Source organism: Neovison vison, chromosome 7 (assembly GCF_020171115.1).
Source record: "Neovison vison isolate M4711 chromosome 7, ASM_NN_V1, whole genome shotgun sequence".
Lineage (NCBI taxonomy): Eukaryota > Metazoa > Chordata > Mammalia > Carnivora > Mustelidae > Neogale > Neogale vison.
Window position 1 is genome coordinate 29,613,598 of NC_058097.1, and position 24,657 is coordinate 29,638,254.

General features: G+C 39.2%; 1 protein-coding gene across 10 annotated transcripts in view; it reads left to right on the plus strand.

The window, feature by feature from the left end:
- Positions 1-24,657, plus strand: part of RPGRIP1L (RPGRIP1 like) — a 132,521-nt gene that overhangs the window by 80,712 nt on the left and 27,152 nt on the right. For 5 of the 10 annotated variants that reach the window (XR_006385468.1, XR_006385467.1, XR_006385469.1 and 2 more), the window contains exons 25-27: positions 3,843-3,927; positions 15,600-16,288; positions 21,070-21,180. Coding sequence is in view for 4 of the 10 variants with exons in the window: in XM_044256134.1 (XP_044112069.1) it covers positions 3,843-3,927; positions 9,543-9,676; positions 11,875-12,020 (365 nt within the window). In the remaining 6 variants the exon portion in view is untranslated. Of the gene's footprint in view, positions 1-3,842; positions 3,928-9,542; positions 9,677-11,874; positions 12,603-15,599; positions 16,289-21,069; positions 21,181-24,657 lie in introns of those variants that run through there. The other 5 variants (XM_044256133.1, XM_044256136.1, XM_044256135.1 and 2 more) reach the window with 3 other exon arrangements.

A 24,657-nucleotide genomic window follows, 5' to 3' on the forward strand; every position in this document is an offset into this window, starting at 1 on the left:
ACACAAAAGTGTTCACTGGTTGCTGATCCTACTCAAAAATTATGCAAAGGGATGTTCAGCTACACAGCGGTTCTCAGTGTGTGACATCCTGATCAGGAGGAGCAGGAGCTGCTGTTAAGAGAAAAATGCACATTCTCAGGCCCTAACCCAGACCTGCTGAATTGGAAACTCAGGGTGAGCTCGTTAATGTGCATTCTAACCAGCCCTCCCAGAGATGCAGGCGCACATTAAGACGCCTATATTCTAGGCATTTTTTATGCAAGCAGGAGAGCTGGACTTCACATTTGGTATATGTTTGGAGAAGTAAGCTGATGGGTAAGGAGCTTGAGTTTTTTCAGAAAGGAATTTTTAAAAAGGGTTCAGCCCAAGAGAGTTGTTGAAGGCACCTGGACCAGCTGTACCCAAGCAAGATCCCTTTGTGAAAGAGTGAAAGGAGGATCAGGTGGCTTCCCTTGATACGGGCATAGAGCTCTCTCTCTCACTCCCACCTGTGCTGACGATATGGTTGCAGCTTAAACATCAGGAAAAGTTTTGGCTTCGTATGGAAGAAAGAGAAGTTCTAGCAAGGAGGTTAGGAAGGTAGGCTCTGGAGGCAGGTTTTGATGGATTCAGAGTCTGGTTCTACCCCTTTCTCAATAGGTGAGTTTGGGCAAATTATTTACCTTCTTTGAGTCTATTTAATCATCTGTCAAATGTGGGACAGCATGGTTCTTAACACATGTGATTGCCATAAGAAAAGTATTGAGTGTAGTACTTAGTACTACTTAGTGTACTTAGCATAGTACTTAGCACATAAATATCACTCGCTAAACGATGGCTGTCACTGTTTGTATCATTGTTAAGAAACAGGAAATACGATGTGCTGGCCAGCTGCAAGAAGCAGAAGCAGAAGGTGGCCCAACTAGACCATTTTGTTTTTACCAGTTTCAGTGAAAAAGATGGTTTTTTTTTTTAATTTTAAACAAAGAATTGCCATATGATACAGCAGTTCTACTTCTGTATACTTACCCAAACGAGTTGAAAGCAAGCACTCTGACAGATGCTTGAATACCCATGTTCATAGGAGCATTATTTACATCATTTACAATAGCCAAAAGGTGTTCACAACCTAAACAACCCAAATGTCCATCAGCAGATGAATGGATAAACACAATCTGTATATCCAAACGGAACATTATCCAGTCTTAAAAAGGAGTGAAATTCAGACACATGCCAAGGATGAGCCTGGAAAAATAGTATACTAAGTGAAATAAGCCAGTCACAAAGGGACAGATATCATATGGTTCTGCTTAATAAGAGGTACCTAGAAGAGTCCGGTTCACAGAGACCAACAGTGGAATAGAGGTTACCAGGGCCTGGGGGATCCTGAAAGAGAGTTTTAGCTTGGGGCGAAGGAAAAGCTCTGGAGCCGGATGGTAGTCATGGTTGTACAACAGTATGAATGTAATGTCACTGAACGTATGCTTAAAAGTGGTTGAAATTATAAATTTTATGGCCACATTTAAAAAATTAAATTAATATGACCAAATTTTTAAAAAATGAAAAAAATTTTTTTCAAGCTATTGAGATTTGTCAGAACTGACCTAATTTATTTGGAAAACTATCTGCATGCTGGACTTTGAATTCAGTCTTTTTTGTTTTTAATCACTGAGATAACTCATGTCTTCAAATAATGTGGAACAATATAGTTAACAAGAGACTCTACTGTGTATTTGAGAGTTGCTAGGAGTGGATCTTTAAAAAGTTCTTACCAGAAGAAGAAAAAAATGTGTGACTCAGTGAGATAATGGATATTAACTAAACATATTTTGGTAACCATTTTGTAATATGTACATATTACATATCATATATATATCACATCATTATGTTAGACACCTAAAATTAATACAATGTTTTAAGTCAATTTTATCGCAGTAAAACTAGGGGGGAAATTATCCAAAAAATTATCACACACACAAAAAATAATAATGTAGACCATGATGACGCCTGGGTGGCTCAGTTGGTTAAGCAGCTGCCTTCGGCTCAGGTCATGATCCCAGCGTCCTGGGATCTAGTCCCACAACAGGCTCTTTGCTCAGCAGGGAGCCTATTTCTCCCTCTGCCTCTGCCTGCCATTCTGTCTGCCTGTGCTCGCTCTCTCTCCCTCTTTCTCTCTGATAAATAAATAAAATCTTTTTAAAAAAAAGAACAAAACTCTGAAGTCAAAAAGATATGCTCAACTGCACTTCGAATTGGTGATTAACAACAAAACCAAAAAAAATTTCCATTTGGCTTGGTGTACTGGTGGCCAGAATGAGTCCAGTCTCCCAGCATTAGTGGAACTCATCTCTTAGAAAACCTTTTTAGCATTGATAAGCAAAGCACTATACTTAACAAAATACTCTGAACCCTTTGTCTTTTCTGATTCCTATAAATCTCAGTAGCCTGTAAAATTAGTCACATTTACTGTTACTGCATCGTGGGAACAGCAACAAGCTAAGAGCTGCTGTGTGACCTTGGTTCTCACTTCTCTCAAGCCCACGCCTAGACAGACGCCGATGTGTCTCCCACCCTGCGTGCCTAACTCTGTGCCCAGCATGTCAGCTGAGTCAAATGATTAAGTGAATTGTATCATCATTTGAGATTGGACTAAAATTGTCCAGGGAAACATTCTCAGGATGAAATATGTTCATTCCCAGTGGAGTCTGGCTTTGGAATTGTCACGGTATCTTTCACCCTTCGTGTATTTTTGATCAGGGATAGTCTCTAAATTGAGGTCTGGTCACAGGGGACACTTTACCTCCAAAATGGCATCTGAAAAAGAAATGTCTTCAGAAGCTAAGGCATGCTGAATGGCTGCCGAGCTGAGAAAAAATAATCAGGTTGAAAATTGGTGTTTGCTCCCTGAGATGCCATTTTCCCAAAGGGCAGGCACTTATTTACAGTTTTGAATGTTCATCGCCTTCTTCCTGGCGGGACTTTAGATCAGCTATCTCATCTCTTATTTCAGCCTAGTAAAATCTGGCCACATTCCTTCATGCCAACGTGCACCTTTTTTTTTTTTTTTTTTTTAAGATGTATTTATTTAGAGAGAGAATGCATGCAAGTGTGAGCAGGGTTGGGGCAGAGGGAGAGAGAGAGAATCCCCAAGCAGACTCCCCACTGAGTGCAGAGCCTGAGGCAGGGCTCCATCCCATGACCCTGAGATCATAACCTGAGCCCAAACCAAAGGTCAGATGATTAACCAACTGAGCCACCCCAGCGCCCTCCCACCCCCAACACACACCATTAAAAAACAAAGACAAACTTCTTGCCCTGAAAACCCTCCCCCTCTTCCCTTCCTTTCCCTCCCCGCCCCACCCCAACACCAGCACACGTCAGCCTATGGATTTCCTCAACCCAATACACCAGATGCTTCTTTTATTGCATGTTGTGGCAGGAGAGAAGGATTAAATTACCGAGGCTGTCAGGAAGGACAAGCTCTCTGCCATACATTATCATTATCACTCGCATCCTGGGTGAGAGAAAATGCAGTAAATCCCTCAAATACAAAGCAATAAAGACCGCTGGCTTTTACCGTCGTGACTGCCAGTGTCATTAACAGGCAGTGACAGCAATGTGGCAGTCTTAGATGTTGCTCGTGACAGCGTGCACATAAACCCGCCCGTGACATGACATTAGATCACATGACTGCTCAGATTTGATTCTGGTTTCCAGAGCTGCTTTTCTTTTCCCAGGCATACAAGTGAGGTAGCATGGCTTGTGTCTCTAAAAACAGGTATTCATACAAATACAGAATGGTACTAATGTAGCATATTCCTGAGTGACTTCTTTCTGGGGACTTTTTTTTTTTTTTTGTACAGTGATCTACGTGGATAAAGAGAACAACCAAGCAAAGAGAGACATCTTAAAAGCAATACTACTGAAACAAGAGCTGCCGTACAGAAGGTACATTTAAGCACTCTACATTATTGGATGGTTCTGTGAAGTAGGTCCTCCGTAGCGTGGTGGGGTGAAAGAAAGCTCAAGAAGCAGAATCAGAACCCCTGACTTCTCTGATTCACCCTGTGTCCTGGGATGAGTGTGTTTCCTCTCGGTTTCTTTCTTCCTAGAAACAGAGTAGCCCTGCATACCGTGCAGAGCATCTGTAAAGATCTGACAGTGCTTTGCAAACCAAAACACCATACAGTGTATATCTAGTATCCCATTAGAGTTCAAGTTCAAGTTTAACTGTAAAGAGCGTGACACAATTGCAAGGAGGGTGCCCTCTGGAGCCACGTGGCTTGAGCACAGATTCTTGTTTCATCACTTATAACCTGACTGGGGACAAGCACCCTCCGCCTCATGTTCTTCATCCAGAAAATGGAGATGATACCAGATAGGGTGGTCGAAAGGCTTCAGGGAGATGATAGAGGTGGGATGGCTAGAATAGGACATGGCACATGTATGGCACAAGATGACATCCCGGTCATCGAGGTAAGTAGTAGCAGCAATGTCAATATTATTACATGTACTAGCTCATCAGCCTTCCAGACTCATTTTACTTTACTATCATTGTTTAATTATTCATCATTTCATGTTATTTTTAATGCCTTTTTTTTTCCAAATCTGAACAGAAGATTTTGGATTCTAGTTCGGTAGAGTAATAATACCCCTATAAGAAGGAAAATCCCTGGTCTTAGTAACTTCCTGCTTTCGTGCGAGCTCCCAAGTGTACAGTTTTGAGGCGTATTGTAAGGCGCTGCCCATCAGCCCGTTTGCTGGCTCTCCTCCCATGGCCAGGGAGGGCCCTTTAGCTCTCTGTCGTCGCCTTCTCCTTGCCTTTGTGGCCCACAGATGACTCCTAGTGCCTCCGAAATAGAGCTCACCCCTGTTCATCGTAGAAAGAGGCTCAAGTTCTCCCCTTTCTTAGTGGGCATGAAGGGAAAGTTAAAGACATTCTCTTTTTCTCTTTTTTTTTTTTTTTTTAAAGTTTTTATTTTTGAGTAACCTCTGTACCCAGCATGGGGCTCAGACTCACAGCTCCGAGACCAAGAGGCACATACTCCACTGACCGAGCCAGCCAGGTGCCCCAAGACATTCTGTTTTTCAAAGGAGCTTGCAAACTAGCATTTGATCTTCCCTTTCAAGAAAGGAGACTGGAATTCTTAGCTCTTGGGATCTGAGAGTGGTGTTTTCATTAACTCCTTAAAATACATATATCAATTCTTTGGATCTCAGTTCTGAAGAAAGTATGCTAAAAACCTTGTTAATGAGGCTGAAGTTCTGTCTTGCCCAGCATGGTAGGTAATCACTCAGGTTTTACTTATTTACTTTGTATCTTTGAGCTTCTTTCCAGGCCTCCTCAATGCCATCAGAGTTCCAGGGCTGTCCCAGGTCACCAGGGTTTACACTGCACTGACCATGTCATCTGCCTCTCTGCGGCCAACAGGCTGGGTCCTTACTGTCCGGGACTGAGCTCTGTTTCCATGGGCAAGTGCTGGGCTGGACTTCCCAGTCTTCACAGTCTGATTGTCTACCTGTGTGTTCACTTTGTTTCTGGAAGGTTAGAACATATTGTAAGAAGCACTCCTCATCAGGAAGAGCAATTCTGTTTCCTCAGAAGTGGGTATTTTTAAAAAGACAGATTCCGCTTTAAACATAGACCTGCCTTTCCTCAGTAGACCTACTTCCTTGTAGCAAAATTGTTTTAAAATTTCTTTAAAAATCCACAGTAAATGTAATGACTTCCACTAACCCATCCTTGTTTCTCTAAAAATCTCTAAATGACCCCCAGAGACACAAATGTTCATGTCATTTTGAGAAAAACCAAAAGAGGCAGTGGAGGCACAGAGTGACGACAAGGGATGGGGGCTGAGTACATGCCCAGAGCTCTGCGGTGCCTGCCACTGCCCACTGTGGCAGGAATGGGGCCATCACAGGACAGAATGGGCACGCCTGCTTTTCTCCCTGACAGTATCATTTTCTTCAGGAGAAAGGGTGTGTTTATTTACATGTTCCCACAGCCAAAACACAGTCGTTACTCCCATGGGTATTCTCACCTTTTGCAAAAACTTACAGGTCCCGCTACTTCACATGGTTTAAAGTACCTGCTAGTTTATAAGAACTCATGTTCTCAGGCAGCAAGCCCTCTTGAATACTGGAGACAGCTTACAAGGCACAGTTAGAGAAGTTGGCCAACTTTTCTGACGTGCATACATTTATCTACAATGTATAACGAATTACCTACAGTACCTTTGCGCCTGGCCCTGCCTATATTTGTGAGTATACAAGTGTTACCTTCAAAGGGACATAACTCCTTGAAGCAGGACTTAAAAATTATTTGAAGTCATCATGTTGACACTGACTTAAGGTTCTTTTTTGGTTTCCTTTCTTTAACCTGTGCTGTTGAGCAGATCCACCATAACCATCAGCATTCCAGTAGGTAAAACTCAGAGAGGTAACCCTTAGGGTCGTCTTCTATCCTGTTTTATATGAAAAGAAATTATTTCGGAGAATCAAAATTGTTAAACGATATAGGGAGTTTTCGTGCTTTCTGACTTCCTAAATAGCAGCAGGTGACATTTGAGGTCTGGATCTTGATGCCCAGCCCAGGGCCTGCCTCCTCCAGCAGACCTACTTCCGATGAGCCAGGCTTCAACATGAAGCATTCGTGTAGTGGTTCAACAATCTTTATGATCCCCTACGTAAGCATCAGGAACGAAATGCTTGACAAGGCAGTGTCCCTGCACTTCCGGGTGTTTCTAGCCCGCTGAGGATGACAGACGGCAACAAGTAAACAAATAAACCAATTACATTTTACAGTAAGTGCTAAGAGAAAGATTAAATAAGTTGCTCACATAGAAAGTAACAGTGACAGCGAGTCTAAGGAGAGGACAGTAAGCTGGATAGTGAGGGGATGAGAGGACCCAGTCCGATCATGAACTGCACAAAGAAGATCTTCGCTGGCAGAGGGAACCAAGGGCCTGCAGGAAGACATAGAGGTCTCTGTCTAGGACCCGGCAAGGGAGGTCAGCAAGGAGAGAGTTCTACAGGAGGGAGAAGGGGAGGCAAGAGCATCTCCTGAGGTCCTTCCAGTCCCACCTCCCTGCGGATGTTTGACATCTACACTGGCTGTCTGTCCCGATCCTCCAAGTAGCCTGGAAGCCTCTTCAGGACACAGAACAAGCAAGATTTCTGCCTCTTTGTTTGGCAGGCGTACAGGTGAAACACAACATCTTATGTGCTGTTGAGCTGAAGCCGAATTGTAGCTTTCAGATTATTTGAGCATACATTCTTCCCTTTTTAGCTTAACTTCATAGTTTCTTAATTTCATATTTGACATCTCATTTTGCTCTCCATAGAATTTAAAGCTAGGAGTACCGAATATTGGTTTCTAACCCCTTCCTTGGCATTTAGAAGGGCTTTCCCCCCCCTTTTTGTCTCAGAATTCTCATATATTCAGTGGAATGTGTTTGTAAAGTGATAGAGATGTGATCCTTAAATGTGACACGTTATAGGAGGAGAACACTTAACAATATTAGTACGATCTGCCTAGCCTCTATCTTTTCTGTAAGTCTTGTGGATGTAAAATGTGCATCAGATATCACTTGTAATTCCTACTCTTCCAAGCATATTCATTTTAGGACAATTACTTTCATCGCCATTCTTCTTGTTTAACTGACTGATACAGTCATTGTATAATTTGGCAATCACAGTTTTCAATTGAAACAAGTCTTCCCCATGTCTTCTTTTTCTTTTCTGTTAGAAATGTAGACGCTTAAGCAGCTCTACCTAGATTAAAAATCATAGTAATAAAAGAGCAAACATTTCCTCAATGTTTACCATTTCCCAGGCACTGTTTATATGTATCATCTCATTTGATCCCCAAAAGAGCCCTTCCCGGTCTACAGATAAGAACAGAGAGGTTTAGGGGCTGAGCCTGGGTGGCTCAGTCAGTTAAGCAACTGCCTTCGGCTCAGGTCATGATCCCAGAATCCTGAAATCAAGTCCCACATTGGGCTCCCTGCTCGGCAGGGAGCCTGCTTCTTCCTCTGGCCTCTCCCCTCTCATGCTCTCTCTTTCCCATTCTCACGTTCTCTCTCAAATAAGTAAATAAAATCTTAAAAAAAAAAAAAGAACAGAGAAGCTTAGTAATGTGTCTAACATTATACAGCTAGTAGTGGGATAGCTGAATTTGAACTCACAATGGATGCCCTTTAACCATTCCATCTTAATCCCTTTGTTTAACGCATCATGGAATATAGTCATCCACTTACAAATCAGGATCTGTATTCTTCACGATTGTTGTGTAAGTGTTGCCTGTGGTTTCAGGGGAAGGAATTTCTATTTTCTGCTTGTTTTTTTTTTTAAGATTTTATTTCATTTTTTCATCGGAGAGAGAGAGAGCACAAACAGGGGGAGTGGCAGACAGAGAAGCAGGCTCTCCACTGAGCAGGGAGCCCGATGCAGGGCTTGGTCCCAGAACCCTGGGATCATGACCTGAGCCAAAAGCAGACACTTAATTAACCAGCTGAGCCACCCAGGCATCCTGGGATTTCTATTTTCTAATCAAAGTTTATTGCTGGCTAAAAACAGGGTCTCAGTAAAGGAATGAAATGTCAAATGCTTACTTTCAGCAAATTAGTTTAAAATACCTTCATGTTTACCTATAAGTATTTGGAAAGGATTTTATTTGCACGTATTTCTCAAGGCATGATTTCTCCGAGACTTAGATTTTCATCTCAATATGTGATCTAAGAAACAAGTTTCTTGTTTTCTGATTTGGGATAGCTACATTTTGAAAATTGTTAAAATGGTAGTTTACAAGTATTCATGGTTTAAGCTCCCTTGCCAAGACATATCAAAAGAGTACTTAACTGTAAATTCCTGTCATTTGGTCAATCCAAGTGTGTTTGGCCTCAGCACAAGCCACTAATTCAGATCAGTTCCATCGGAACCCTACAATTATGTCTAAAAGTAAAATAAAATTTGGATGCTAGGATTGTAAGTTAAAAGATTGCTGAAGTAGTACAAACATTTCATGTAGCTGTTGGGCAGAGCGACAGTATTTATCTAATGTGACTCAGAATGTTACTGGGGAGCATGGTCCCTGCATTCCAGAGAATGCAGAGAGTTGATAAATTGCTTGGTAGCCACTCTGAAGTTGTACAGTTCTGTAGAAAATGTTGCATTTCTTTTGAAAATGGTGCCCTGATCTCCACAGTCTTTACTCACTTGATCCTTCTAGCCTTAAAAGTCGATGTGTCACAATACGATCAGATAGTGTGTATTAGAACATCTGGTTCTTCTCTTTGCCTAGTAATTTTCTCAGATTCTAGAGTTAAATGTTAATCGGCGCTCAGAAAAGTGGATTTATGTTCATTTGAAGGCTCGGCGTGCTATAATAATTCTAGTAGTTCATGCAATAACTTATCTAACCTCATGTAATTTGCTTTTTATTGGAATAATTGGAAACTTCGAGATTTCATACTTAGTGATAAAACCCCATTTGGGAGTTGTGTTTCATGGTGATTTTTTCCTCACTTTGTGGGGATTTTCTGGTTTTTTTCTTCCCTTCTCAGTGTCCGCTTCACCGTGGTCAGTGACCCTCCAGAGGATGAACAGGATCTGGAGTGCGAGGACATTGGCATTGCTAACATTGACCTCGCTGACATGTTTCAGGAAGGGAGAGACATCATCGAGCAAAATATCGATGGTATGAGTGAAAGTATTGCTCAATTTGTACAACAAATGCTGAAATCCAAATTCTTTATTAAAACCTTCTTTTTTGCTGGCTACAGGGACGTTGAGTCCCACACTGGTTGACTCCTTTGTAACTCCAGCTTTTTTTTTTTTTTTTTTTTTTTTGGAAGCCGGGAGCTTTTCACTCCCTCCCTCCCTTGCCCTCTCCCTCTGCCTTCCTTTCAATCAACAGAAATTTTAAAATAATTAATTGCACTTCACAAGGAATTGTTCATTTTGTTAGTACTGGGGATGAGTGTGTGACAAAAATGTGGCCACTGGAGTTTTTTTTTTAATGCTGTTTTTGGAAGCTTCATGCTGTCAAGCCTTATTTCAGCCAAGGCAAGTTATTCTGAGTCATCATTATGGTGTCTTTTGTAAGGCTTCTCTTTAATTCAGTGTTACAATCCAGTGATACAGCCACTGCAAATGACTCCAAGTCATAATGGTCACTTACTTCCTAGCAGGATTCAGAGAGGAGTAAAGGATTCCCGACAAAATGTACTCTCCTGGATTGTTGCCTCAAAGGCATGAGTCCCATCAGGGCTTAGTTTCTACCCCCCAGATTCTCATCAAACATACTTGGAACATGCTCAAGGAATTGTGCTTTATGAATCAGCCGTTTAACAGTCATAATGAGGGGGCACCTGGTTGGCTCAGTGGGTTAAATCCTCTGCCTTCGGCTCAGGTCATGATCCCAGGGTCCTGGGATCAAGCCCACATTGGGCTCTCTGCTAGTGGGGAGCCTGCTTCCTCCTCTCTCTCTGCCTGTCTCTCTACCTACTTGTGATCTCTGTGTGTTAAGTAAATAAATAAAATCTTTAAAAAAAAAAAAAAAAAGCAGTCCTAATGAGGATAGCCAGAGCTGTACACAGTAAATGGACAAATGAGGCTGAGTCCTAGTCACATTTGCCAAGTGAGCAGAGCATCTCCGGTAGACTGTACACGGCTGATTTCCTCAGCTGTTCATGCATCCAGTGAACACTTATGTGAGCACCTCTTAAGTGCCAGACGCTGTTCCCCCACAGTTCAGCTGCGGTTCCCTTGTCAAGCTCTCTGTCCTGTATATGTGCTACCTACTCACAGGTCAGCATCAAGCCAGATGATTAACCAAACTGGAAACCTATCCTGGGAAATCTTTCTAAACTACCCATATCTAGCTACGTGACAGTTTGTCACAACTTGGGCACAGAAAAAGATGAGAGGATTAAAATATTAACCTAAACCCTCCGAAAGACAACCAGAACCAAGAAAGCCTGAGAAAAGCGATGAAAATGATCTAGGCTTTATGTTCTTCAGCTTTTCTCCTGTTCGTTCTGGTTAGCAGCCCATCTTCCCATTCTGAGAATCCACGTGTGGCCACACTAATCTGTCCCAGACAGCTCCTGTGGCCGTGTTTTGAAGGAGAGTCAAAAAAATTAAACACTCGGGTGTCAGGTCAGGATTTTAATGCTGTGTTCTGTGCCAGACAGAGCAGTGAAGAGTCCCAAAGAAGAGGTGTAAGGAAACTCGGGATCAAGCTGGGGAACCCCTGGTGCCCCATGACCTCCCTGTCTGCTCAGGTCTCCACCCAAGTCTTTGTGTAACCCAGTTATGTTTAAAGATTTCCTTAAAAAAAAATTGGGCAATTGTCGTATCTTACCCCTTCTAGACTTTATTTCTTCTAACTTAGAAATTCTAAGCCTGTGTGGGACTCGTCATCCTACAGCCTTGCCACAAGGTCAGCTTTAGGTGCGAGCAGGAGTCTTAACTCCACAGGCAATAAGCATGTGCACACGTGATAGACCTGAAATGTGTATCTTCCTACATGTAGGACAGGCTTTAATTTACAGATTTCTTTTTTTTTTTTTTAAGATTTTATTTATTTATTTGACAGAGATCACAAGTAGGCAGAGAGACAGGAAGTGAGTGGGGGGAAGCAGGCTCCCTGCTGAGCAGAGAGCCCAATGCAGGGCTCCATCCCAGGACCCCGAGACCATGACCTGAGCTGCAGGCAGAGGCTTTAACCCACTGAGCCACCCAGGTGCCCCTAATTTACAGATTTCTGAGGTGCCAGTGAACTTTGGACTTTTAAAGAGCCGTCTTCGTGTTTGCAATTCCCATTTCAGGTAGTCTATCTAAAGAAAAATCTGTTGAATGACAGTAACACTTTTTGGCCATTTTTTTCCCTAGTCTTTGATGCACGGGGAGGTGGTGAACCTATCGGCAAGCTCAGGGTAACCATCAAAGCACTCCATGCCCTCCGGTCCGTCTACGAGCAACACAGAGATGACTTGGAGGCTGAAAGAAGCCGTTCCAGAGGCATGTCCTGCTCCTGAGTAAACGCTCACATGAAAGCTCTGAGAGGAGGTTTTGTAATTACTCCAGTACAATCTAGAATTCATGGGACGCAGGGAGGGGGAGCCCTGGGTTTGTGGTGGTCAAGTTTTGTATCCTTTTCCATCTGTTTATTTTTCTATTCCCTCCTTCCCACGACTGCCACCCCTCAGGACTTCAGTTCTCCACCATGGGCAGTACCTCCTCAATAATTTATACCTACATGATAGCATGAGAAAGCCTATTTGCATTTTCAACACTTTCGTATGAAGAACCGACATGCTATTCCCATTTTTATTTTTAATAAGCAAAAAGGATAAATCTTAGAAAACCTATGAAAAGAAATACTTTTATGTTATCCCTAATTGTCCCACTAAATGGAATGCCTATGATTAGCCTCATTAAGAGTTTTATACTGTGAAGATTTTATTAGAAGCAATATATGAAAATTACTTGGATTAATGTGTTAATCTTCCTCTTTAAAATGCTAATATCCATTTTATGCACATTAAAGCTCAGTATGCATTTTCTTTGATGCATGCAGTTTCTATCAATTAAATATAAAGAATGAGACTTGGCACCAACTTATTAAATTACTGCAAGTTCTTCGTTTTCTTTCTTAAAAATCACACTTCTTCCCATTTGTATGATTTTTATGGATCTATAATGGTGATATGGGATCCAGGGATGTGTGTGTATAAAGAGGGGGGATAGACAGGTACATGTATATACATACATGAGATTCGTGTTTTGAAAACTTAGCTTATGATACAGAAAGAAATTATTAAAAGTATGACTCAAATTCTGATATGCTTAGTTAGGCCTGAAAGGAATATCTTTTTTTATCATTTTTAAAATTTACATCAAGCTTGTACAATGGTGGGGTGTATCTGGATAACCAGATCCTCGAAAAGCAGCTCAGAAAGTTAATTTTCTAGCTTTTACCCAATCTCACTGAAGGATTTAATTGATATTTTTAATGGAGCTGTGAATCAATGCTGCAAAGGAATTGTCTCTGGAGGTCTAGGATATAATGCATTTCATTTTTTAATTTACTTTTTTATTTGTCATTTTCTTCAAAGGATTTTTATAGGCTGTGGGTTTTCACTGTTTGCAAACAGGCTATGTTCCTTCTTAAGCATATGTAAAGTATTCAGGGAGATAAGTAATTTATTAAAATCTACCTAATTTGCCGTGATATATTAAATCTCTGCTTCAGTGATCACAGACCATTTCATTTAGAGAATTAGGCATTCCCTCTTTGTGTGATTAAAGCTCTGGAAAATGAGTTCTTTGCTCCTATTTGTGAACATTCAAAGCCTGCTAATGGCAAGAAGATGGAATAGATTATGAGACAATTCATTACAGTTCAACAGAAAAAAAAAAGCAGCTATAATGCAAAAATGCAAGTATGAATATCTGCATATAGTTTGAACCATCTGTGCTCTAATGGCTTCAATAATGACTCTCGTCTTTAGGAGGCTTTGAAATGACATCCGTACAATATTAATTTGTTGATGTACATTGTGGGACCAGTAGAGTACGATCTGACCACAGAAATCTATAAATTCAGTCTCTACCATTGGGCCTCCCTGTCTGGGGCCCGCCATCTCCAAGAAGAATCTTGCTCTCATCAAACTCTGCAAATCTTCATAATAACTCATTCCTCTGGAACCTTCTAGAGACCACAAACATCTGCAGACTAAACCTCTCCAATCCTAGTAAACAGCCACATGTTTGTTGTCACTTCAGCTGGCTCTGAGCTCATCTTTTTGGCCTCGCTTTCTAGCTTTCTTTGGCTTCATGCAGTTACGGTGTCATTAAGGACCATAATATTCCCTGCAGTAATTTAAAACAGCCGAATTATACCCTGGGGTTAACTGAGTGGTTTTTGAGACATTTATTGTGGTATTCTCCCAGGAGGTTTGTATTATTGTTTTAAAACGTTACATCCCAAACTAAATACTCTTTCTGCAGGGAAAAGAACCGGATTGCACTGACTTCTTATGATCTTTAAGTAGAGAGGGGGAGTTTTTATTAGGGAACTTCTGAGACCTCGTCAGCTGGGTGGAATGTATACCTCAGATATGATTAGAGAACAAGCCATGTTTCTGTCACATTCATGTTTGCCGTAGAGATTATTAAAGATTCCTTTTCTCGTTTTAAAATAATGCACCTTCCAACTATGTAAATTCTTACAAAGCTCATCTTCTTAAGTAATCGGATAGCTGCTGCCATATTTTTTGAAGTGGGGTAAATGGTATTGAAAGCCATCGTATGGATGCTTCAAGTGGGTTTCATAATCTGTTCGAGAAGAGTTTTTTGATGCTGTCTTGTGTTGACCCGAGTTCATTGAAAAAAAGCTCACCACCTTTTTGGATTACAGAGCAATGGTTTTCTCTCAGTGCGCCAAGCCTGAACCATTAAGCATGGCAAGCAGGAGAGGGGGCACCCACGGTGGCCTTAGCACACGAATACCCCAGTTGAAGGCAAGATTTTTATGGACTTACAGCTCTTGGTGTAAATGTACACAGTACACTCAGCACTTTTGGGGTCTGTAATGCTTTTAGTTTGGAAATATAAATAGAGATGTGATGTGGTGTGTGGGAGAGTGTATTTTACATGGTTTTTTGCCTACTGTAGTAGAAATGTCAAATTCCCAGCCACTGTCACGAGAAGCAGTTGACAAAAATAAGTTTTATGGTTTACAGTGCGGTTTACATAGAGAACATTTCTCTTCACTCTCGATTTCAACATGTTTTCTAAATTATCATGGTTTATTGCCATTTAAGTTAAATTAGTTTTTTTAAGAATAAATAGAGAATATATTTAATCAAATAAAGAACAGCCACATTGAAATTCTGCTGTTCCTGCCGTTCATTCGTTACCACAAAACACAAATACTTTTTAATGTGTTATGAAGAAGTGTGGGCTCAGAGGTGGTCATGTGACTGGGGGGGGTTCTGCGTGCACCCATGCTCCCACAACAAAACATAAATTATTTAAGTAATCTGACATCAAGAGCTGTGACAATGAAAACCACTTCTTACACATGTTCTAACAAGAATCTGATTAACATTTTTGTGGATATGGAAAATAACTTTTTTTAGTCAAGCTGCCACCATTGCTGAATTTGGAATGATTTCCTTATTCACTAGATGGCAAAATGTGAATCATGCGTGTGACCAAATATGAAAATAAAATGCCATCTTTGTGTAGTACAGAACAACCAAGGGAGAGCTCTAGGGATATCAAATTATCTAGTGATTGACAATATCAGGATGATAATTTATCCCCAACTATGAGAGTACATTTCAATAAGTCACTCTTGCCTGAAGGCCTCTGACTACCTTGACAAAGAAAATCTAAGCCCATGATTTATTATAGATTGGACAACATGCCTAATTAGATCCATGAATGGGAGCAAACAGCTTTACGTCCCCTTTGTTCAGAACAAAAGCAACCTCTAGGTCAACCAGAAAGCTAAAAAAATATCAAAGATATATAAACAAGTATTTTAAAACTAAAAATACAGAATTAGAAATATCTCTCATCCTAATCTCTTTTATCTTGCAAGATAGATTTTTTGTTGTTGTTGTTCCATTTCGAAGAGCCACCAGTGGACTGAACCTGACAGTCTAACCTCCTGGAAAAGTGAGACCATGTTCCTGGTATTGTTACACCTTCTGTTCTTACCCTCTCATTTTCCACATAACAGACTTATATCTTTAAACCATGTTTCTCCTTCAGTTTTTCTGAAGTAAAAATCTGGTTCTCTCAGATTGTGGCCTCTTTTCTGTGGTGGACACCCAAAGGCTTCTCTTCTGCCTTTTGCCCCTTCTCACTCTCTGTCGAGATTGACCTCTCTCATCCCTGTAACAGCATCACCCCTCTTGAGTGAACACCACTGGTTTTCTTTGTAAGTCAAATTCGCCATCTTGATCTTCCTCTTTCTGTCATCTGTTCTGTTTATACCTATATTCTCCCATCCGTGTGTCCCCCTACTAATTTTTATGTCAATCAAGGCACATTTTTTTCCCTTTCTCTTGTCTTGGGCTATAACCACTTCTTTAGATACCAGCATTGGTGAGAGCTCCAGTGACATTCCCAAAATATGCCTTTGTGTGAAGACTTTTCTTAATTTAACATGACAGGAGCACTTTTAGTCGGCCATTATGAAACTGAGTGAACAGCAAGCTAATTTTTGTGTCTTTGCTTTTTGTAGTGAAGCAACAGAGACTGGAACTCAGAAAGCTCTCAGGAATCACTGGTAAGGAGCTGAAGCATAAGGACTCGTTTTTTTAAGGAAATGTGTCATTAAAAGCAAACTTTATTTGGCATTAATGTGTTTTGTCCGAATTACACGTGCTATCATTAACAGTAGGAGAAATTGGATAATTTGAAGAAGAAAACAGACTACACATAGCCCAAAATGAGGGAGCCAAGAGAGCCAAGACAACCTATAAAATGAGATCGATATCTTCTGTTGACAATGAAGCAAGGTAACAGGCAAAATAGAATGCAAGGTGAAAAAGGACAAAGGAGGACAATTTATACCAGTAAAAGGAACAACAGGTCAAAGATCTAATGAACTTGAACATATGTACACTTAACAGTATAGCCTTGAAGTACGTGACGCAACAAGTTGATAGAACTATGGACAAAATATTATGGCGACATCAGTTTTACTAGATTGTAATTGTGATAAAAAAAAAATTAAGTCTAGAAGATGTCCTTAGTATATTTACTAAACTCAAGCAAATATAGAACACACGTGGAACATTAAAAAAAAAAAAAAAACACAACCAAGTATTCAGCCACAAAGGAAGTCTCAATTTCCAAAGAATTGAAATCCTTTAAACTGTTTCTCTAAGCAAAATGCAATACAATTAGAAAATAACAAAAGATAACTAAAAAAATAACACTATCTAAAAGTTAAAAATACGTGTTACTGTTCTGGGTTCTAACAGAACAAGAAATTATCCACTCCTACTATATAACTAGGAGAAGAAAATTCTACAAACTTCATTTTACACTAAATGGGGCAAGTAAACATCAGCCCAGAAGCCCACACCCAGAGGGAGAGTAAGGTAAGGGTTAGACAGAGTGTGACAGGATTCTAGTGGCAGTAGAACACAGATAACATGAACTCAAGTTCCCTTAGTAGGACAAAGGCCATGTTTAGTAGGGAAATGCTGAGAACAGTTCTGAGGTCTGGTGGGTCAGAGTTATTGGCTACTCGAGAAGTGAAATGGGCTCGGAAAGTGCATAGAACCAGAAGTGGTAGCCTTGGGAAGACACCTGGAAGAGAATGACACACTTTGAAAGGGGGAGGTATCCTTGGGAGATGTGGCAGTGAAAGAAAGAACCAGCTGGCACTATGGTCCCATCATTCGGTGGTATCATTCTCATTAAAAGTAGGCCATTTGTTAAAGCAACTTCACTGCAGCAACAGAAGAGGATACTCTTGAGCTGAGAAAACCTGTAAGCTACCCAAACCTCTTCCCCACCTATATGATTATCCTTCCCGGCCTGTCTAGGAGAATTGAAAACAAGTAAGTTTTTCTCTAACTATCCCGTATCCATGTTACATAAGAAAATAAGGAAACTTTTTGGCAGGGTAGAGTTCTACCCTAGTAATGATGAGTTGGATAGTTTGGACCAGCATACCTGTTGAGAATAACTAGAAAATCTGACTTGATACACACACACATTATATATGAAGCATTTGAAAACTCAAAATGCCACCAGTGACCTGGTCTATAAGGAATCACAGGAGCAAGATCTGGGAACAAAAGGAAGCCCAGAGGTTAAGCCAGACATTAAAGCTGATTTGCTTCTAGAGGCATCTGCCATTTTAAAAGCATGGGTGTAAAGCGGAGTTTTCAACAGACTCATTGGGATTTGAAGAACAAAATTTAGAAATTTAGAGTCCACCAAAGATGAGATTTTAAAACCCCCAGTAAATCCTTCAGGCTCAAATTATCCCTGCATTTTTTATGTACAATGTTTGATACACATTAAAAAATAACTAGGTACATGAGAAGACAAGACCATGTGACTCAAGACTTAGACAACAGACAAGTGAAACTCCTACAAGTAATTCAGAAAATGAAGTCATCATCTGTGAACCTCTAAACAATGTTTAACATGTTCATAGAGTTGGGGCATCTGGGTGGCTCTGTGTGTTAAGTGTCTGCCTTTGGCTCAGGTCTTGATCCCAGAGTCCTGGGATCAAGCCCCACATGGGGCTCTTTGCTCAATGGTGACTCTGATTCTCCCTCTCACTCTGTCCCTCCCCCAACTTGTGCTCACTCCCTTTCAAATAGATAAAATCTTTTTTTAAATGTTAATAGAGTTAGAGACAATCTTGACAAATTTGACATAGAATTGGACATTATTGAAAGATAACCACTGTAAATATTCTAAATGAATGTTGACTATAATTACAATAAATGAAATCAAGAATTCACCAGGTGGATCTAACAGCAAATCAGACATAATTGAAAAGTGGTTTACTAGACTGTAAAAAAAAAATACCCATTCTGGGACACCTGAGTGGCTCAGCTGACTGTCTGACTCTTGATTTCAGCTCTGATCATGATCTCTAGGTTGTCAGATCAAGTCTCACATTGGGCTCCCCACTCAGTATGAAGTCAGCTTGAGCTCTCTCTCTTCCTCTGCCTTTGTCCCTCCCCTCTAAATTCTTGTGTGCTATCCCTTTCTCTCTCTCTCTCTCTCTCTCTACCCCCCAAAAATAAACCTTTTGAAAAATGTATCCATTCTGAGGCATGAAAAGTAACAAAAGAGGGGGGATTGTATTAAAAGACAGAAGTGTGGAAAGTTATACTACACAATTATACTTCATAACTGAAGACCCAGGAGAAGAAGAAAGGCATTAGAATCAATATTCCAAAAGATGATGATTAAGACTTTTTCAGAATACATATAAGGCACAATTACAAGAACAATCTCATTCTGTATGCCCAGGCTGGGTAAGCACAAAGAAAAGCACTTAAGCCACATTCTAGAAAATCTGCTGAAAATGAAAGAAAAAAAAAGTCTTGAAAGCAGTCAGAGACATAAGACAACACTAAGACTGAGAGCTGACTTAAATGAAATAGTTGAAGCCTTTAGGAAATAGTGTGAACCCCTTCTTGGGCCCTACCTTACATCCTCCTTCTTCAGCTTTTATTTACAAACAAGGAAGTCAACACCCCAGGGGACTCGACCAATGGGAGGCAGGAATTAATGCATAAATACTCCCCCATCCGTCCCTCCAGTGAACAGTCCAGAGGTGCATTCTGTAGGATTTCAGCAGGATCAAGCCCCATCACTCATAGAGGTGATCAGCTTGATAATACAACTTTGCACTGGCTTTTCCATTTTCTATCTCCTAGTCTATCCTTCTTCTTTCAGGGATCATTTCCCAAATACAGTTCCCACATGCAAGTCCTTGCTTCAGAGCCTGCTCTTGAGGATCCTGGGATGAGAGTATGTATTAGGAGTGACCCTAGAAAGAAGAACATTTGGATAGGACTCTGAAACTTGGTCACTCACTAATCAGATGGCAAGAAGGATGACATTATTTATGGAAAGTGATGCAGTAACTCCTGGCATGTGATAGACGCTTAACAATGGTGGATTAAGGCAAGTGAAGGGGGAACGTGAAATATGAGGTTTTCAGCTACCCACATTTCTGAACTTACATTATACTTCCATCTTTTTAAAGTTGAAGAAAAAGTTCAGATGAAAAACCCCAGAAGGAATCAAGAAAACCAGCCCTGATGCAAAGGAAAATATAATACTTGATTCCAACATAAACTACTTGTAATTAAACAAGCATTTACAGATGGGGGGAGAAAACATGGATCAAGAATTTAAAAACTCAAAATAGAAACTGACAAACTGGAACTAATGGGAACTGACATTAGGAAAGAAAAGAAAAATTAACCTTGAGATGGCTAAATTATAAGGTACTTAAGAGAAAATAAGTATGAGTGAAAACCAACAATAGAACATAATGGGTAGAAATGAAAGGACCCAAGAATATGAAATGAAAGAGGCAAAAAGAACCTGTGAGAAAATGATAAATATAATAGACGAATATATGTATAGTTAGAGATCCTGAAGAGAAAACAGTGAAATAGGACAAACTTACAATACTGCAATTCATAGGAAACTCAGCAGTGGTCAAATAGTTTCACCAAGAACTCAAAGTGTCAACCAAGGAATTTTTTTAATCCAACTCAGACATTCTTTCAAATATGAAGGCTATTGAAAAACAATTTTTACTATGGTAAAATTCACATAATGTGAAACTATTTTAAAGGGAACAATTGAGTGGCATTTAGTACATTCACAATATTGCTCTATCTAGTTCTAAAACACTTCATCACTCCAAAAGAAAACCCAGTATACATACAGCATTTACACCCTGTCACTCCTCTCTCCAGCCCTTGGCAACCACCCATCTTCTTTCTGTTCCAAAGGATTTGCCTATTTGGTATATGTCCTATAAATGGAATCATACAATATGTGACCTGTGTCTGCCTTCTTTCATATAGCATACTGTTTCCCCAGATTCATCCACACTGTAGCATCCAGTGCTTCATTCCCATTTATGGCTGAATAATACTCCATTGAATGGATAACCACAATTTGTTTATCCACTCACGCACTGATGGATGTTTGGGTTGTTTTCTACCTTCGGACTACTTTGAGTAGTGCTGCTCTGAATCTTTTGATACAAGGATTTGTCTGAATACCTGTTTCAACTCTTTTGGGTGTATATCTAGAAGTGGGTCATTGGATAATTCTATGTTTAACTTCTTGAGGATCTACCAAATTGTTTTCTATAAGAACCGAACAATCTTACATTCGTACTACCGATGTCCAATGGTTCCAATTTCCTCACTTCCCTGCAACATGTGTTGTTTTCCTTGTTCCATTTTAATAGCCATTGTTGTGAGTGTGAAGCGGTATCTCATTATGGTTTTGATTTGTGTTTCCCTAATGATGGTGATCCTCTTTTCATGTGTTTGTTTATAGAGGAAGAAATTAAGACAAGCAAGAATTTGGGGAGCTCTTCATGAGGAATCTACTCAAAGACCACCTTCATCCAATTAAGAAGTGAATGAAAAAACTGTTAGAAGGACTGTGGTAAGCACTGATTATATTTAACTACAGATCTTAGAACAGCCAGAGATGGAGAAAAGGTGGAAGAATAGTATGTAGGTGTTATGTGCTCTGATAACATAATTTCTTGATGATAGGAAAAGGGGGAAAATGGAAAAGTAGAATAAATTCATTGATTTCAGATAGATTATAGGTAAGGACCAAAGACACCATTTCATACAGACAAACCAAATAGTAGAAGCCTAAATAAAGAGAACATGGGCATTATATAAATATATTATTAGAAAGATAACTACTAAAACAAAAGCACAAATAATTTTAATCACCAACATTTTTTATTAAAAAGCAAAGAAAACAGACCAGAGAATGGAAAGCACATGGTAAAAATGCAGAGTAAATACAACAATAAATAATCACACAGGATTAGGACCAAGTGTTTAAGTTGTAACAATAAACATGAATGGCTTTAACAAACTTAGGAAAAGAAAACTGCTTTCAGATTGTCTTGCAAGGCAAAGTCCAACTCCCCACTGTAAGAGATACTTCCAAAACAAAGTACAATAAAATTAAAAGGATGGGCAAAACTTTACCAGACAAATGCATGTAAAGAAAGCAGGGATTATGAACTTGACATCTGACAAGATGAAATTCGTGGAGGAGGGAAAAGAGCTTAATGAGACAAAAGGACACTTTTATAATACTGAAGGCCATACTTCACAGTGAAGATATAAATGTATCCACAAGTGCATCAAATAACACAGCAGCAAACTTTGTAAAGCATAAATACAGGAGATAAGGAGAGAAATACATGAAAATTAATTAGAAAAGGCCACAGATATACTCTCAGTTCAACACAGGGGCAAATTGGAAAAGAAAAGAAATTATGTAAATATACACACACATACGTATATATAACCTAAACAACATAATCCCAAGATAGATGTTATGAATACATATTGAACCCTTCACCCTTATGAAAGAGAATATTTCTTCTTTTCAAATACATGTGGAACATTCATAAAAATTGACCAAACTTCAGTAAATTCTTTCAAATAAAAATAATGTGAACCAACAACATTGTCTTATCACAATGTAATAAAATGGAAAAATAAAATCAAAAGGCACAAGTTCATTTCCATCTGGAAATAAGATGTTATTGATTCCTTAGTCAATGGAGAAATATAAATTAAAATTGAACAGTTTCTTTAAAAAAGATATGAAAACTCTATATTATCAGAATCTTTGCGATATAGGCAAAGCAAAGAAAATGCATAGATTAAATATAAGAATGAAAATAAAAGCATAACAATAAGTGAATTAAATATCTATCTTAAGAGTTAAAGAAGAAACAAAAAGCAAATCTAATAAAAGTAGAGAGAAGGAAATAATAAAAATAAAAGCCTAAGGAATTGAGTTAAAAGCCAAATAGTAGAATTAACAAATAAAATACTTCTGTGAAAGAATCTACAAAATGGACCTAATCATTGTAAAAGAGAGAAAGCACAAGTACAAATGAAATAGGACAATGGGAGATCAACTACTGAATCAAAAGTTATTTTAAAATATCATGAGTCTTAATTGTGTAATTCTTTGAAAATACATTGAAAACCTAAATGAAATGGATAATTTTCTGAAAAATATAGCTTATCAAAATTGACCCTGGTAAAGAAAGAAAGCTTAAAATATCAATTTCCACAGAAGAAATAAAATGTTAAATGTGCTAATTCCAGGGGCACCTGGGTGGCCCAGTTGGTTAAGCTTCAGACTCTTGGTTTCAGCTCAGGTGGTGGTCTCAGAGACGATCGAGTCCCATCTTGGGCTCCATGCTTTGTGTGCAGTCTGCTTAGGATTCTCTCTCTTTCTCCCTCTGCTCCTCCCACTCATGTTGTCTCTCCCTCTCTCTCAAATAGATAAATAAATCTTTTTTTTAAAGTGCTAATTCCAGGGGCACCTGGGTGGCTCAGTGGGTTAAGCCTCTGCCTTTTGCTCAGGTCGTGATCTCAGGGTCCTGGGATCGAGCCCTGCATCAGGCTCTCTGCTCAGCGGGGAGTCTGCTTCCCTCTCTCTCTGCCTGCCTCTCTGCCTACTTGTGATCTCTGTCTGTCAAATAAATAAATAAATAAAATCTTTAAAAATTAAAAAAATAATAATAAAGTGCTAATTCCAAAAAGCACCAGGCTCAGAAGGTTTTACAAGGGAGCTCTAATAACCTTCAAAGACTGAATAATTTTAATGGCTTCACAGTGTTCCAGAGATATAAAAAGAAGAAAAACTTCTGAAATCTTTTATGGAACTGGATTTATTATTGATATGTAGACCAAATAAACACTACACACACACACGCAAAAATCCTGAGTAAATCTTAACAAATAGACTAGAACACCAAATTACAAATATAACAAGTCATGATCAAGAGGTGCTTATTACAGGAATGCTATACGACTCACAAGTTCTAAAAAAACAGACAACACCTAGAAGAATTTGACACCTCAAAGGTGGCATACCAAGTTAGCTGAGGGAAGTAGACTACTTGACAATGGAGTCAGAATCACTAAAAATGCACCTAAAAAAATTAATTGGATCCCTACTCATTCCTTAAAGCAAAATAAATTCTATAAATATTTACATGTAAAGAAATGAAACCATAAATGCCCTAGAAATAAATATTTTTACCACTTCACAAATCCCAGAAGCTATAAAAGAATATAGTACATAAATGTGTATACGTTATATATAAATTTATAAAATATTTGTATATCTATATATTTATTTTATATTCATATAATTTAATAATAATTTTATTATTTATATATTTTATATTTATATATCTATCTGTAAATATATAAATTTGACTAGATCCAAACATAAAATTTTCTTCATAGATAAAGAAAACCCAACCATAATATCAAAGGACCAATGAACAACTTGGGAAAATATTTGCTAAAAATGAGCCAAACAGTTAATTCCCTTACTAGAGCTCCTAAAGAAAACAAGAAGAAAGAGACCAAAGCCCATAGAAAAGCTGGTAAAGGATATGAACAGTTTACAGAAAGTTCAAATGACTTCATGAATGAATATAACATTAACTTTATTGCATGTGTTGTTATTCGATGTGGAAAAGATGCTTAGTGTGCTCACAATAACAAAAATATGCATTACAACCACAGTGCAATTTAATTTTTCAACTACCAGATTGACAAGATCAAAAATGTAACACATGGTGCTATTGGGGCTCTGGGAAACAGACACACTCACCTATTGTTAGTGGGAGGATAACTTCCCACCAACACTGTGGAGATCAGTTTGAAAAAGTTTGAAAAAGAACACCTATCCTTTAATCCAAGAATTCCACCTCTAGGATTTTATCCCATTTTATCCCAAATATGTACTCACAAATATGAGGAATGATGTACAGACAAGATTATTTATTTCATCATTGTTTGGAAAGGTGAAAATTGGAAATAAATTGGAAAATTGGAATTAAATTGGAAAAAAATTGGA